Genomic DNA, 14744 nt, shown 5'->3' on the forward strand with positions numbered 1-14744 from the left:
TCTGATTTCTCTCGCAACTAGGGGTGGCAATTTTCGACACGACCTGAAAACACGACACGAACCTGACACGAAATTAATGGGTTTGGGTTGAGGTTTCGGGAATTCGGGTCAGAATCGGGTTGGACCCGATGAACCCGAAAAGAAAATAGGTCGATTTCGGGTCAACCCGTGGTGACCTGATATGACCCGATATGACCCGTTTACGAATTAAAAATAATTTAATAAACATAAAAATAATTTTATCTAACTAAATAAGTTATTCTTTTTTTCAAAGGCATTAATTACTTAATCCTAAATGAATTTATTTAATTTGTGTGAAGTTGAAATTATTATATTTGGACAAATAATATATTATATTATTTTTTACTTTTATATTGTTTTAATTTATTTTATATTTTGTTTGGGATAAAACACTTTTACGGTGTTTAATTTATTTTAGATTTGGTTTGGAATTATTTATTTAAATTTTTATTACTTGATTATGTAATTAGTTTTGTGAGAAATTGATTTTATTAGAAATTACAGCGATAAATTAATAAATTAAAATTAAGTTTCGGGTCATTTCGGGTCGACCCGCCAACCCGTCAACCTGAAATTTTCGGGTTCGGGTCAGCATACCTGACCCGTCACGGGTTGGCGGGTCGGGTTCGGGTCAACAGATTTTCTGACGGGTTGACCCGAACCCGACCCGCCAACCTGATTTGAACCCGAATTGCCACCCCTACTCGCAACCATGCGGTTTACCAGCTCACTAGTACTAGTAGTGCAACAGCATACGTCATACTCTCAATAAATCGAGGAAAACTAAAGTGCTACAGTATCAAAAACTGTGTTTGAATTGTAAATTATTACACCTTATTTCCAAGCACTGATTTACTTGTATTATCAACACATTTTTCAAATACTTTTTATTTCACATACATAATATTAAAAAAAATGCTACAGAATTTTTTTTACAAAATTATCAATATATTTTTCAAATACATTTTTATTTCACATATATAATATCAAAAAAATGGTACAGAATTTTTTTTACAAAATTATCTTAAATAATTTATGATCCAAACAGAAGATTTGAAATAAAAAAATTTACTTCATAAATTTCAATCACCTTTTTATCTTCTCAATCACTTTTTTATCTCACATACATCACATCACAAAAAATACTACAGTTATTATCTCAAATAAACTCCTATCCAAACAAGCTCACCGCCAGACACCATGAACAGTATGCGTCATTCTGTCAATAAATCGAGGAAGTAGTAGGATTCCGTACAAATCAAAACGAGAGAGAAAAAAGAAAAAAGGAAAAAAAAAACAAATGAAAAGTTGCAGCCGTCGTGTGTTCCCTGGAGCCTTGTTCAGGTTCAAACCAAACCAAGACCCACGAGTCCGCCACCGCCACGACCACCACCCCCTATTGCCCATCACCATGGCCTCCCTCTCCCTCTTCCTCTCCAACCCTCATCGTCCTCTCCGCCCAACCCCTCTCCGCCCACTGCATTTCTCCTCTAAAGCCTCTGCTTCGGCCAAACCACCGCCTCCACCACCCGAGAAAAAGTCCTTTGCGGTGGCCACTGGGGAGCTCTTCCTCGGCATCGCCGCCAGGCTCATCATAAGGCGTGGGGACAACAATTTAGTTGGCCAAGGGGGCGAATTTATCAATGGAGGGCTGGAACCGGGAGTCACGAGTACGTCGGAGAGCTGGTGGAGACGGTGGAGGAAAGAGAAAGCTTCCTCTGTTGTAATTGAGGACCCCCTTCAGCCTGATGTGACGTGGGAGCAGAGGGAGGAAGACGTGGAGGCGGAGCGCCGCAGGAAGGAGCAGAGGGCGGTGAGCAGCCCTGGGTTTAGTTTCTCTGCGGCGGGACTTTTGTTTCCCTATCATCTCGGGGTGGCTCAATTCCTCATCGAGAACGGATACATTAAGGTCTCTCCCCCTCTCCAACTCTCTCCTTTATTTTTGGAATTTCATTAGTAATTTCCTGAATGTATTTATTTTCAACTTGTTGCTGTGCTAATTAGCTCTTATTGTTATTTATTTCTGCGATGCAGGATACGACACCATTAGCTGGCTCATCTGCTGGTGCAATTGTATGTGCAGTGATTGCATCTGGGGCGAGTATGCAAGAGGCTTTAGAAGTTACCAAAATATTAGCCCAAGACTGTAGGCTCAACGGTACTGCATTTCGCTTAGGGGTATGTGTGTGTTTGTGTTTGTGTGGTTATGTCATGAAACTTGAGCTAACGATTATATGGTGCAGACATGTAACTAGATACAATTTCAATCACGTTGCCTTTTTGAGTAACTGAGAGTAAAGTTGCTCATTTAGGGTGCGTGGAACCGAGTGATTGTTACAACGATGGAAATATGATGACTTGTTTGGCTTTATTTTACTTTTGCTGCAGCTGAACGTCTCTGTTTGAACATGTGTTGGAAAAATGTTAGTCTTGTAACTTAAACATGGCACACCGATTGCAAGAATATCAATTGAAGAAAGAACTATGCAAATTGTATTTTTGTTTTATGTACTAATTTGGTGAAGGAATGGCCTTCAAAGTATCATGCCTGTTAGGTGTACATTTGAAATGTTGAGGTACATAAACATGTTTTGCTTGTATAGGTTAACTGCATTCTGTAAATGTTGTCAATGTGAGCAAGCTTATGATCGTAAACATTATCTATATGGACAATGAGCGGAAAAGGATACTCTCTCTCTCTCTCTCTCTCTTCCTTCTCCTTATTTGAGCACCAAATAGAGAATTTTCTTTTGTCAGGCTGTGCTTAGAGATGTTCTTCAGAACTTTCTACCAGAAGATGTTCATATTAGATCAAGTGGAAGAGTTCGTGGTAAGAATTCTTTATTCCTGATGCCCATTGTGCTCTTAACAGTGATTTACGAGAGTATCTATTGATGTTGGTGAAATTTTTATATGCATAGAGTCTTTGTCCTTAAGGAATTAGGGGAAAAAAAAGAGTTGAGACGATTAAATTTCCTGCTTGCCTAAACTAGGAACAATTACGTATGTACTCATGCTTCAAATTATACCGTACAATAGTGAGCTGTTGCCACTTGGATCTTCAGTAGGGTTTGGGGTGAAATGTTGTTATACCGTGTGATCTTGGATAATTATGAAATGGTTGTACCTCTTTTCGACATCTGAAGGGAAAATGTATTTGATCACATCCTTACTTGTGAAGCCTAGGCAAGTTGACGCTTTTTTAGTACTTCTCTTTTTTATCTCATCTATGGGTTGAATACATAAAACCATGGAAAAGATATGACCTTTGATGGATCTTATCAAGATCTTGAGTGCCAGAATAATGAATGCACCAAATTGCGAGAGATTTCCTATGGTCCATATAGACAGATATTCTTTAGAATAGGCTCCATTTTTTCATAATCTGATTTTTACCAGATCTGTGTTACTTCTACTTTGTTAGAATTGTTTATAAAGTAATCTCTAGCAGTATTTCACAGAATTATCTCACCATCATGTGTAAACAGCTTTCTGAAATAATTGGTGTTATGGTTTTACCTCAGTTGCTGTGACACAGATACTATGGAGGCCCAGGGGTTTATTGGTTGACCAGTTTGATTCTAAAGAGGACCTAATCAATGCTGTCTTTACTTCTTCTTTTGTCCCAGGGTAAACGTTCTTAGATGCTATAATTAGCAATTACATTCTTTGTGGCCTCATACATCCTGTTGAGCTAAGATTATAGTTTACTGCAGATATCTTGCTCCAAGGCCAGCGACAAGGTTCAGAAATCGGCTTTGCATTGATGGTGGTTTAACATTGTTTATGCCACCAACATCTGCATATCAGACGGTATTTTCTTGATGAATTAACTTGTTCTAACTAACTCTTGAGACATCATTTGATATATTTGCTGTAGTATATAATTTCTTTGCTTCTTCATAATTTCCTTTAATGTGAATGGATTTTCTCAGTTGTATGACTTGCATTCTTGTGTGAATTTGATTTTGCTGTGCTATATTCTGCAATAGGGCAATGAATTTTTATGTGATTAGTTTTTTGGATTCTTCTTGGATTTAATTAAAATGTAATCTGAGACCTGGCTCCTCGTGATTGTACTAGATTTTCTGAGATTCTATGTGAGAAACCTTACAAGGAAAAGAAAATTTAATTTTTGTCAAACTCTCCTTTATGGTCTATGCTTTGAAATTCTTTAAAGCAGACAATTGATATTTGTGGCATCTGGAGAGATTTAATCTTGAATATCCTGGCATGTTTTTGAATTAAAAGTTGTTTTAAGTGTCTGTAACTTAATCATCTACACCCAGTGTCTGTAACTTTGTCTTGTTTGCGTCCCTATTATTGACACATACATTAACCTCCTATTGATGAATCATTTGAAGGAAGATTTACTTGTTTTAGTAACTGGGTTAGTGCTACGAGTGGAACAATCAAACTGACATCTTGGAGTAGCTAAATGATGTTCATTCTTGTTGCATTCTAGGTTCGTGTTTGTGCTTTCCCAGCCAGTCGATTGGGGTTGGCAGGAATTGGTATTAGTCCTGACTGCAATCCTGAAAATAGGGCGAGTCCCAGGGAGGTAATTGTACTGTTTGATTTGCAGCCCATTCCAGCTAAAAGACTTGCTACATGCAACTAAGATTTACATGTGCCTGTGTTTCAGCTTTTCAATTGGGCACTTGAGCCAGCAGAAGATCACATTCTGGATAAGCTCTTTGAGTTGGGATACTTAGATGCAGCTGTTTGGGCTAAGGAGAACCCAGTTGAGAAATTAGTCGAGGATGATAGCTCTTCTATTCCTAGTGGCCTTGCACAATAGCTTATTGTGAAGACTGCTTTGAGTGCATAATACAAATGATACACGAAAATGCTTGGAACCCCCCAATGCTTCTCCTGAAACGAAGCCAGAGCAATGCGCTGCTGCATATTAGTGATAATGTTTATATTTTGCGCATTAATGTTGTTGTTAGACACGATAGGGGAAAGGAATAAATGGCCAAAAGATAAAGAGGAAAGATAAGTAGACAGTGTAATGTTAGGTTAATTCTAGTAGGAAATTAAACGTTAATATCTGATATTTTCACAATTGTATGTTTGTACATGATTCTTTCTTGGTTGTCAGCCTAGACGAAATACAAAAACATGTCACTTAGAGGACACTAGCGTTTTGGAACATTGAAGCCTGAGAAGCTTTTGGCTTTTCAAACTGTATCACTTTGTATCGTAACTGTGAAAGTAGCTATGGTAATTTGCCTTTGGCGCTCTCCTGCTGGTTTCATGATGCTGCACTAGTTGTTGGAGATTGGTGATATTAACAGCAGTTTTTTTTTCTTGATAAAAAAAAAGTTTAGATGAGTTTGGCTCTGATCACCATCATGAATCAGGACATGCCTTCAAACAAAACTTTTGTAAGGAAGTACCCGTCCTTGTTAATTGAGTTAACTTATATTGGCATTAGCAGTAATTTATTGCAAATCGTTAGTAGGGGAAAATTTCGTAGTAAACCGCTTGATTCCAAACACGCTTTTTTTTTCTCTCCTTTTTTGGGAGAAATGGTACCATAACGAGAGTACTAGTGTGATGCTAATTTTGTAATTTCCTATGAATTACAACCATTATAATTACTTTGGACTCATAGTTTGTATTTGAGTTAATAAATACGTGGTTGCGTGAATATTATTACTCATTCTTATTTCTACAATAAAACAAAGGGAGAGCACATGATTTGGTGTAAACAATCTAGATCACTTTTTAAAATTCCTTTTTATCCTTTAAATAATTCTTTACCACTAACACACTCTAACTCAATCACCAACATCACACAATCAGTAAAATACATCCACTAACATAAAAAACATAACTACTATATCATGACTTACAATTCCATAAAACACAACTCAACCGCTAATATTACATAGCTACTATATTACAGTCTACTGAGCTACAAATTACAACTAAATAAAAAAAATTCTTCTCCATCTTCTTCATCATATTTTTTTTTCATCGTAAAAAAAAATCTTCTTCATCATAAGAAACTTTTCAATGATTGTATTTGTGGAGCTTAGTCTCAATGTAAGAGTACGTAGATTTATAATCAATCAGTACAGGTAATTACTTGATTTAATTTCTTGTTTGATTTTTATCATATCTTGCTGTATTAAACTTTTGAGTAAATCTTGTATACACTATCACGGTTGGATGCACGACACATATATAAAATTTGAATTGTGTGTCATGCATCTAACGGTGAAAGTGTATACACTGTCAGTGTATAGAAGATTAATCCTAAATTTTTTACTTTACTGCTACTAAATTTTGTTGTCAAGTAAGAATTCCACGTTTATTAGATGAAATGAAGCGTTTTTCATCGAATGTGCATCAATTACTAGTAATTACTTAATGGTGATGCCCGCTCAAAATTCAAAAAATCTACCTGTCCACTAAAATTTGTTTTTGCATATGAAGAGAATAATGAAGAGTAGTTAATCAAGTTTAATTGCTTTGGTCTTTTTGCCATAATACTTCTTCCTACCATTCCTTGAAGGAGTCAACCCAGTGCTGTCTGTTCATATCAAGATGCCTCCTGTGTTTATCAAAGAAACAAAAATGTATCTTGATCATCACTTCAATAGAAGAACGTTTTTCTTTAACTCACGTCTCAGATTTCGTCAGATTGAACCCTCAAAATAAAAGAACCAAAAACAAAAGTTTCGCCAAATTTAATCACTTTTTTTTCCTACTTTAAAAAATGTAATAGGACTAGTTAGAGACTCAGAGTTTGAACTCTTAAACTCAGCAGTGCCGATACACTTACAGCTAGCAAATCCCCAACAAAATTCAAGAAAATCACCTTAGCAAATTCCCAGCGACTTAGAGAGGAATCGTTGCTTAGCCGTTTTTTGCATTCGGAAGCGTGGGTTTTTTTTTCTCCCACATCGGTCCTCGAAAGCAATAGAAGGGCGGAGAGCAGGCTATAAAATGAACGATTTAGCCCCTGACAAAGCATACCTTTCTCGGCCTTTTGGCTAAGATCAAGTGTAGTATCTGTTCTTATCAGTTTAATATCTGATACGTGGGCCATCGGCCCACACGATATTAACTCAATTTTTTCAGGGGGAGAGCCCACTACGGCAGCTTGCTGCCGGGGCTCTCGAGCGTCGCCTTGGCCTTGCACTAAAGCCTGGGCCTGGCGCACCCCACCAATCCTAGTTGAATGTTTTACGCGCTTTCATCCTTTCATATTCTGCCTTTTTCTGTTGCTGGGGTTTTTAAAATTCAGAATTAAGCAGCCTGCAAGTAGGGTGCCATAATCATTTGTAGAAGCATTTGATGAATAATAATTAGCTCTGTACTCTTGAGACTGTAATGTATGTATATTGTACATGGATGCCGCTCTAGTCTATGGTATGCCGCGTTATGAAGTTTACAATATTGCACATCTCAAGGCCAAGTATTCTGGATATGGAAAAGTAAGCAATAGTACACTCAGATATTATTCTATTCTTGCTCCTTGTATAAGAATCAGTTTAGAACTCGTCTGTCCTGTTGCTTCTGATAGATTTTAGCTCAGGTAGGTACCCTATAGGACGGATCAACCATCTTCAAGATGAACAGGTTCCCCAGATCACCTCTTGATACTCTGCCAAGGAAAAAGAAAGGGACAAAAATGGAAGGAAAGGTGCAGTTATTAACAGTTCTAGATGTTGCTGATTTACAGTCATCCAATTCTATTTGCAGAAATAAGATAAGCAAGCGTTATGATTTCTCAATTCAGGAAGAATCAAATAAGAAATAAGATCAAATAGGAAGAAATAAGATAAATTTAGCGACTTGAGCTGCAACGTATGCTTAGACACGTTTCGAAAATAAAGATCAAATAGTAGTGCTTGATCCCTCTCAAATAATTCTGTTCCTACTGCACAAAAGGAGGACTCATTCTGGCAAGTTCTAGAGAACCAGAGATTCTGAACTATCCTACCAACAAATGTTTTAAAAGAAAAAAAGGGAGCAAAATCACTGGAGGGCTCCATTTTTTGGCTTTCAGAAGTAGAAACCCCACTGAATCTGTGCAAGTTGTGCTGCGAAATGGGTCCTCACCGCTTTTTATTCCTGTTCACTCCCAGAACAAGTTGTTAATTGCTATGGTAATTTGTATCCCCAACTAAATGCAACAGGTAATAGCTATGTTTGAACAATCAACCAAATCCAGACTGGTGGTTCGTATAATCTGAGTAATTTACTAATCAAGACATGGACAAAGGAGCTTTCCGCTAACGTGTTTAGCCAATAAAACTTCATATTGAAGCTTGAGAGGATAACAAATCCTTTTGAACCTGCTTAAGTTGTTCTAATTCCTCTTACCAATTACTTCTTTAGCATAATCACCTGCACTTTTGCAACCGGACATAGCAATTACTTCCACGTATATAGTAAACTAAATGGAGCTAAGTATGCTGCAACCTAATGTCAGTTCCATTTGCTGACAAGATCCTAAATTGCTGTAGATTCCTGTATTAAGAGAAGCTTGAAGATGATAAGCGTCAAAATTACATGAGTTTATGAGAAGGTTCATGATTAATAATCTACTGAACCAGTAATGAAGCTCACCTAAGCGCTTCATCCAAGTATGTAATCTCTAGTTCACCTCTAGCTCTTCCAGGAGCTTTGACGGGTATCTGCAAGCCAATGACATCAAGCACTCATGTTATTCTACATCTTAATTTGTTCAAAATGCCATGTTAAAAGTGCAATCAGTCCTACAGCGTCTGAAAAAAAGAAAATTAGAGACCAACTTGAGGTTAGTCCTACTCACAAAGACCACTACCATTGTTTCTAAAATTATGTATCGACTGTGAGTCAGCCATTACACTTAGTACCACAATATTGAGTGTTGCAAACATCATTAGAAAAGTTTGGTTCGTTTCAAAATTCTCAGTTCAGCAGCTATTTAGAGTGATGTTATTACCATTAATATGCTAAAGGTAAACTGGGCAAAAATTCAAAATTTTAATTTCTGTAACAATTGACTGGTAATGCCATCTACTTGAAGATTCCACTAATTTTCATTATGTAAGCAATCAGAATAGTATAACACATATCTAACGACATGCTTTGTTCTTGCATATGTAAAAGCATTGTTAATCTGTGAGAATTAAAGGCTTACCAGTCCAGCAATTTTAAAGTAATCAAATTTTACAGCCACCTTCCTTGCATTTAGAGGTGTTAAATCTGCAGTAACCTGCAGTAGATATGAAAAAAAGCCAAAGTCATTGAAGGTAGTGCAGTAGTAAAAGTTGAATTCAGATTTTGGTCGAAGGCTACTAGTTTTTTCTACTTACCTTGAGAGTTGAAAAACTGAAAAGCTTGTGGTATTCTTTGGCTATATTTCAACTACAAGACATGTAATTTTCAATGGACTTGAGTTCATGCCCATTAATTATTCGTATATAACTCAAAAATCCAGAATAAGGAACCCGAACTTAACAGCCTAATGTAAGGTCAACTGCAAATGGAAGGAATAAAAAAAAAAAGGAGCCCCTGAATATTGAGGAACGCCTCTCAGTATTATGCTTTTGGAGTTTTAAGAAGTGCATCACTACAAAATAGTCTTTATCTCAAGCCATTCTAAAACTAGCAAGAAATTTTCCTTTAGGTCAGATTATGTGCTGAGAAGCAGTCACTAAAATCATTCTGATTGTTCATGAGCGATTTTCCTTTGTTTACCATGATAAATATGTAGAATGTGACTATAGCCAAATTCTAATTGATGACAAAAGTTTAGCTACACCACCATATGGGAAATGCTGTCGATTTAATTTGAAAAAGAAGAAGAAGAAGATGTTTATTAGCTAGAACACACTAAATCATAAGAAAAATGTATATTATCAGACAACAATATTGCTGCAACGCCACTTGATGAGGGATAAAATGCTGATTTCATCAGTCAATTATGGCACTGGAAGCCTGCAGAAGCCTACTTGATGAGTTTCTTGCTTGAATTAACGGTTCAGAGATGAGCTTTTAAAAACTTTGTAGAACCGATATAGAACAAGCTAAAATAAGGAATAAAAATGTAAAATGTAAAAGATGCCCAGAAGTACCTGATTGAAGAATGGACATGATTCCATATTTTGAGCCCGAAGTGTATCCACGTTTATCGCTTGATAATTCGTTTTAGACCTTAAGATTTTGGGCCTCTGTTTACACCAATCCATAACAGCGCTCTCATTTCACCGAAGTATAAAAAGTACTAGAACCACAAAAATTACTGGAATCGCTCAAACATCAGTTACTTACCTCGGTTTGCAAAATAGACTGGGAAGTTGTGTATATGAGTTCCCATTTGCCATTCAGTAAATCAGACTTCAATGGCTCCTTTATTGGACTTACTGCTTCTAGTTTTCGAGTAATCTAATCTAACCAAGAACAAAGTCAAGAACGAAAATGCAGAATCAAATGTCAAGAATGGTCTAATATGCATGGAGACCACAGCCCTCACAAAACAAAAAAAAAGTCTTTTTTTTTTTTTTGTGGGCGGCTTTTTTCACTCTTTTTTTCAAGGTTAGCACTGTAGCAGTAAGTTAAGTTGGAGGGAGATTGTAGTAAATTGATATTTATCAACATATAAGACTAACAGCCGAAGGATGGTTACTGTTCATAAGCTTTTAAGCTTTTCGTCGTCCTCACGTGCCGAAGGAAGGTCCTCACGTGGTTCTTTTTTTTTTTCTTTATCTTCCCTTTCCGTCTCGTCTCATCTCATTAATGCACCCACCTGCTTTTCCGTCTCCTCTGGTTCTTTTTCTTAATATCTTCCCTTTCACCTCTTTTCATATCTTCCCTTTCACCTCTTTTCATCTCATCTCATCGATGCACTCGCATGCTTTTCCATTTTTTTATTAGACGATGGATTTTATCCTTTGGATTTATGGCCTCCGTCTTTTACCTGAGATTTCTTCTCTTCTACCCAGCAATTGGAGGTATCTCATTAATGCACTGCTCTGGTTCTTTCTTAATATCTTCCCTTTCACCTCTTTTCATCTCACCTCATCGATACACCCGCATGCTTTTCCATTTTTTCCTTCTCCGTCTGCTGTGGTTATGAATGAGTGTGTTGAGAATCTTTTTCTTATTAATTGGAGTAAGGCGTATTACACGATGGATTTTATGTCCTTTTCCTGGGATTTCTTCTCTTCTGCCCAGCAATTGGAGGTATCTCATTAATGCACCCTCGTTTTTCCCACGTGCTTTACCTGAGATTTTTTCTTTTCTACCCAGCAATTGGAGGTACGATTCCTTTTTCTCCTTCCTATCTCAGTTTTTTGGCTCTTCCCTTTCACCTCTTTTCATCTCACCTCATCGATACACCCGCATGCTTTTCCATTTTTTCCTTCTCCGTCTGCTGTGGTTATGAATGAGTGTGTTGAGAATCTTTTTCTTATTAATTGGAGTAAGGCGTATTACACGATGGATTTTATGTCCTTTTCCTGGGATTTCTTCTCTTCTGCCCAGCAATTGGAGGTATCTCATTAATGCACCCTCGTTTTTCCCACGTGCTTTACCTGAGATTTTTTCTTTTCTACCCAGCAATTGGAGGTACGATTCCTTTTTCTCCTTCCTATCTCAGTTTTTTGGCTCTTCCTTTTAATGATTATGATATTTTTCTAGGGTTCCTCTCCCAACTTTTTGCGTTCTTCAACCTTACTTTTTTGTAGGAAATTTCTTCTGTGCTTTTTTCCTTTTTTTGTTGTATTTTCGCTTGCATGCTAAGTTTTACAGGTGTTTTTTTTTAATTTTATTTTCTAGGCTTCCTCTTCTAGCTGTTTGCGTTCCTGCAAAGGTTGATCTTTTGTCGGAATTTTCTTCTGTGCCTTTTCCATTTTTCCCCTCTTTGCCTATTTTACGATTGTTGTTCTTGTCTTTTAATTTTTTTGCGTTATTTTGTTATTTTGTAATTTTTTTGCGTAAAGGTACTGTTTTTTCCCGCTTATTTTTTTTGGTCATCGTCTTTTCGTACGGTCTTATCTGTGCCTTTTTGTTTTGCAGGAATGGCAACTGCTGCTGCTTCCACTGTTAGTTTTGTACCCGAGCTTGGTGCCATTCCATGTGAGCCTTTTGACGCATCTTCAGGTTTTTATGTTTTATAGGTTCTGTCTTAGTTGCCTTTGGGTATGCTTGTCCTATATATTTATCTTATTGCTGCTATTGCTTCAGCCGTTGCTGCTGCGCCTAAGCTTCTTCGCATATCAAATGTCTCTGAATCTACACGTGGTTGGATGACCTTGGTTCATGTTGTTGAGGCTGATCGTGTCAAGGTTGCTAGCCATGGATCGATTTCGAAGTCGTTCCGTTTATTTCGGTTTGGCGATTCGCAGGTGCCTTTGATTTGTTTCTTGATGCATGCTTATTTGATGCTGTCATTTTTGTGCTTGCTTCGCTGTCTAATATAATTTTCCAATTAGGGTATTAAAGTGTCTGCCATTGTTTATGATGACAACGTTCCTTGTGTGGATGGGCTTCTTCTTCCATTTAGGAAGTATTATATATCGAATGCTGAGATCCGCCGGCTTGCCGAGCTCCCCCCAGATTGTTTTTATCCCTTTTACTGGGTGATTAATTCTGATACTTCTATTAGAGAGGCTACTGATGTTGGGCTTCCTGTTCTGCCTTTTTATTTTGGCCTGCGCTCTTACGATTCTTTGCACTTTGTTGCTGACACTAATAACCTCATAAGTAGGTTCTCTCTTCCCTTTTCTTGCTTTTTTTTTATTCGTTGTTTGTTTTCGCTTCATTCACTCTGTTTTTTGTCTTGCATGAACCTAGATATCATGGGGGTGGTGGTTAATTCTTTGCCTGCACGGGACGTTTATGTGGAAGGAATCCTTCGCCGTGAGAGAGATATTATTATAGTTGACCAGGGGTAATCATGTTACTCTGTCTACATTTTTTTTTTCCTTGCTCTTTGTTTTGTTGCTCTTATGATCTTCTTCTTTTATTTGTGTCGCTGATGTAGGAAGCGTCCCATCATCTTGACCCTATTTGGTGACTATGAATCTATTGAGGGGCGAGCTATCGAAAATTTAATGCATGCTATGCCTATTATCATTGCTATCAGGGTTAGGGTGACTACAAAAAAATGTATGCTTTTCCCTTTCTTTGTTGGTTTTCTTTTTATCTTTTTTGGTCTCTTTTATGCGGATCTACTGTTCTTTACTGTTGGGTGTTTGCTGGTTTGGTTTGTCTCTTTTTTCCTTAGGTTTGTCTTTGTCGATTCATCCCTCATCTATTGTTCTTGTTTGTCCTGATGTTTTGGAGGCAAAGTTGCTTGATGCTTGGTAAGTGTTGCTTCTTTTGTTTGTTTCTCTGGTGTATAGGATGGGTCTTTTCCTAAGCTGTGTACCCTCTTGTTTTGTTTTTGCATTTAGGTGTACTGATAACATTTCTGAGTTGGTTCGTTTGGTTTTTGACGAGCGCGCTTACTTGGACCCTACTGTCTTGCTCCCCCCTGTTCGTGATCTCACTGTTACTACCATTGCCGATGTTCTGTCCTGTGACCCCTTCGTTAGTGCTTTTATTGTTTCTTGTTGCTTTGGTGTCTTTTCTTTATCCTGTTGTTCCCTTCCTTCATTTTCAGTCGTTGGATGTCAGGATTGGGGAAATGCGTGGATTAAGGGCCATGTTGAGGTTGCTTGGCCTTGTGCTCGCTCTTGGCATATGGCATGTCCCCATTGTTATGAACTCTATGATTATGCTACAACCCTTGGAACTCTATGTCTTTCTTGTGGCCTGGGAATATATGCTTTCCCTAGGTGCGTTCTGTTTTTTCATTAGTTATCACAGGATTTCTGTCTTCCTTGTTTTGGTTTTTCATGGTGCTGTTTTTAAGAGCAGAGCATGGATTAGGCTTACTGTTCATGATGATACTGGGTATGTGAATGTTATTGCGCTGGGCGCTGAAGCTGAGAGGCTAATTGGTGTTAGTGCCGTTTACATGTATGCGTCTACTGATGATGAGGTAGTGTGCTGCTCTTTTCTTGTGTATGCATACTTTAATTTGATGGTCGCTCCTTTATGTTGCTTGTCGTTCATTTCCATTGTTATTGATGAGGTTTTCAGTTTCTTACAGAATTTTGCGTTGTACTGCCGTGTGTCTCGGCAAATTAAACGCTCAAAGCTCTTGCTCTACATTAAGCGTTCTACTGATGTGATCAGAACAGAGACCACAACTAGATACACTGTTGTTGCCTGCTACCCAGCTTAGTCGAGCTATTTTTTGTCTCTCGAGCGTCTATAAACTCATATTTTGTAATAGCTCTTAGGTTTTATGTACTATTCAATTAGTTATGCTTGCCTCTTGTAATTAACTACCTATGTGGCCAACAGGAAATTGTTCTTCCTACAGGAAATTGCCTCTGATCTTGTTCTTAGCCAGGAAATGTTGTTCTATTTTTTGTATCTGTCTTTTCCTCTATATGTATGGCTATTGAAAGTTTCTGTTTGTTTATATTCGATTGGGCCGCGTGTATTAACCATTCCCTCTTTTTATTTTTTATGAACATGGGAAGCCTTGCTCTTGTTCTTGGCCTTACGAAGTGTTATATTTGTAAATGCATTTTTCCCCCTTGGATGCTAGGCAACATTTTATATCAAGCTAATTGGTAATCAATGGTCTTTGTTTTGCCTTTAAAAAAAATAGTACTGCCCTTCAAGATAGCATATTATCCTCTGCGCATTAGTCTTGAATT

General features: G+C 37.6%; 3 protein-coding genes and 1 non-coding gene across 11 annotated transcripts; 3 read left to right on the forward strand and 1 right to left on the reverse strand.

Moving 5' to 3' along the window:
• The first annotated feature begins 1270 nt into the window (after positions 1-1270).
• LOC113731838 (uncharacterized) lies at positions 1271-5267 on the forward strand. Its single transcript, XM_027257299.2, has 7 exons — positions 1271-1930; positions 2056-2199; positions 2779-2851; positions 3546-3651; positions 3738-3834; positions 4487-4582; positions 4667-5267. Exons 1-7 carry the CDS (start codon positions 1322-1324, stop codon positions 4820-4822), a joined length of 1281 nt encoding a protein of 426 aa, XP_027113100.1. The 5' UTR covers positions 1271-1321; the 3' UTR covers positions 4823-5267.
• A 1740-nt stretch (positions 5268-7007) lies between these two features.
• Positions 7008-7203, forward strand: LOC140037429 (U2 spliceosomal RNA). Its single transcript, XR_011841333.1, has one exon. It is a non-coding gene; the product is annotated as a U2 spliceosomal RNA (small nuclear RNA).
• A 125-nt stretch (positions 7204-7328) lies between these two features.
• LOC140036827 (probable plastid-lipid-associated protein 4, chloroplastic) lies at positions 7329-10453 on the reverse strand. 2 transcript variants are annotated; one of them, XM_072079743.1, is made up of 5 exons: positions 10300-10453; positions 10104-10199; positions 9167-9241; positions 8611-8678; positions 7329-7642 (listed from the first exon to the last, which is right to left on the reverse strand). In XM_072079743.1, the coding sequence occupies exons 2-5, from the start codon at positions 10128-10130 to the stop codon at positions 7570-7572; spliced, it is 243 nt and encodes an 80-aa protein (XP_071935844.1). In that variant the 5' UTR covers positions 10131-10199; positions 10300-10453; the 3' UTR covers positions 7329-7569. The 2 variants fall into 2 exon arrangements, with proteins under 2 accessions (XP_071935844.1, XP_071935845.1); XM_072079744.1 differs by lacking the exon at positions 7329-7642 and adding an exon at positions 8152-8511.
• A 248-nt stretch (positions 10454-10701) lies between these two features.
• On the forward strand, positions 10702-14503 carry LOC140036826 (replication protein A 70 kDa DNA-binding subunit B-like). Of its 7 annotated transcripts, none has more exons than XM_072079738.1 (13): positions 10702-10979; positions 11146-11286; positions 11455-11595; positions 12046-12129; positions 12214-12374; positions 12462-12732; positions 12823-12919; positions 13013-13137; positions 13256-13334; positions 13425-13560; positions 13648-13808; positions 13891-14014; positions 14116-14503. In XM_072079738.1, exons 1-13 carry the CDS (start codon positions 10880-10882, stop codon positions 14161-14163), a joined length of 1668 nt encoding a protein of 555 aa, XP_071935839.1. In that variant the 5' UTR covers positions 10702-10879; the 3' UTR covers positions 14164-14503. The 7 variants fall into 7 exon arrangements, with proteins under 7 accessions (XP_071935839.1, XP_071935837.1, XP_071935838.1 ...); XM_072079736.1 differs by having other exon boundaries at positions 10703-10979; positions 14126-14503; XM_072079737.1 differs by having other exon boundaries at positions 10703-10979; positions 12046-12105; positions 14126-14503.
• Positions 14504-14744: the final 241 nt, after the last annotated feature.

Source organism: Coffea arabica, chromosome 2e (genome assembly GCF_036785885.1).
Source record: "Coffea arabica cultivar ET-39 chromosome 2e, Coffea Arabica ET-39 HiFi, whole genome shotgun sequence".
Taxonomy (NCBI): domain Eukaryota; kingdom Viridiplantae; phylum Streptophyta; class Magnoliopsida; order Gentianales; family Rubiaceae; genus Coffea; species Coffea arabica.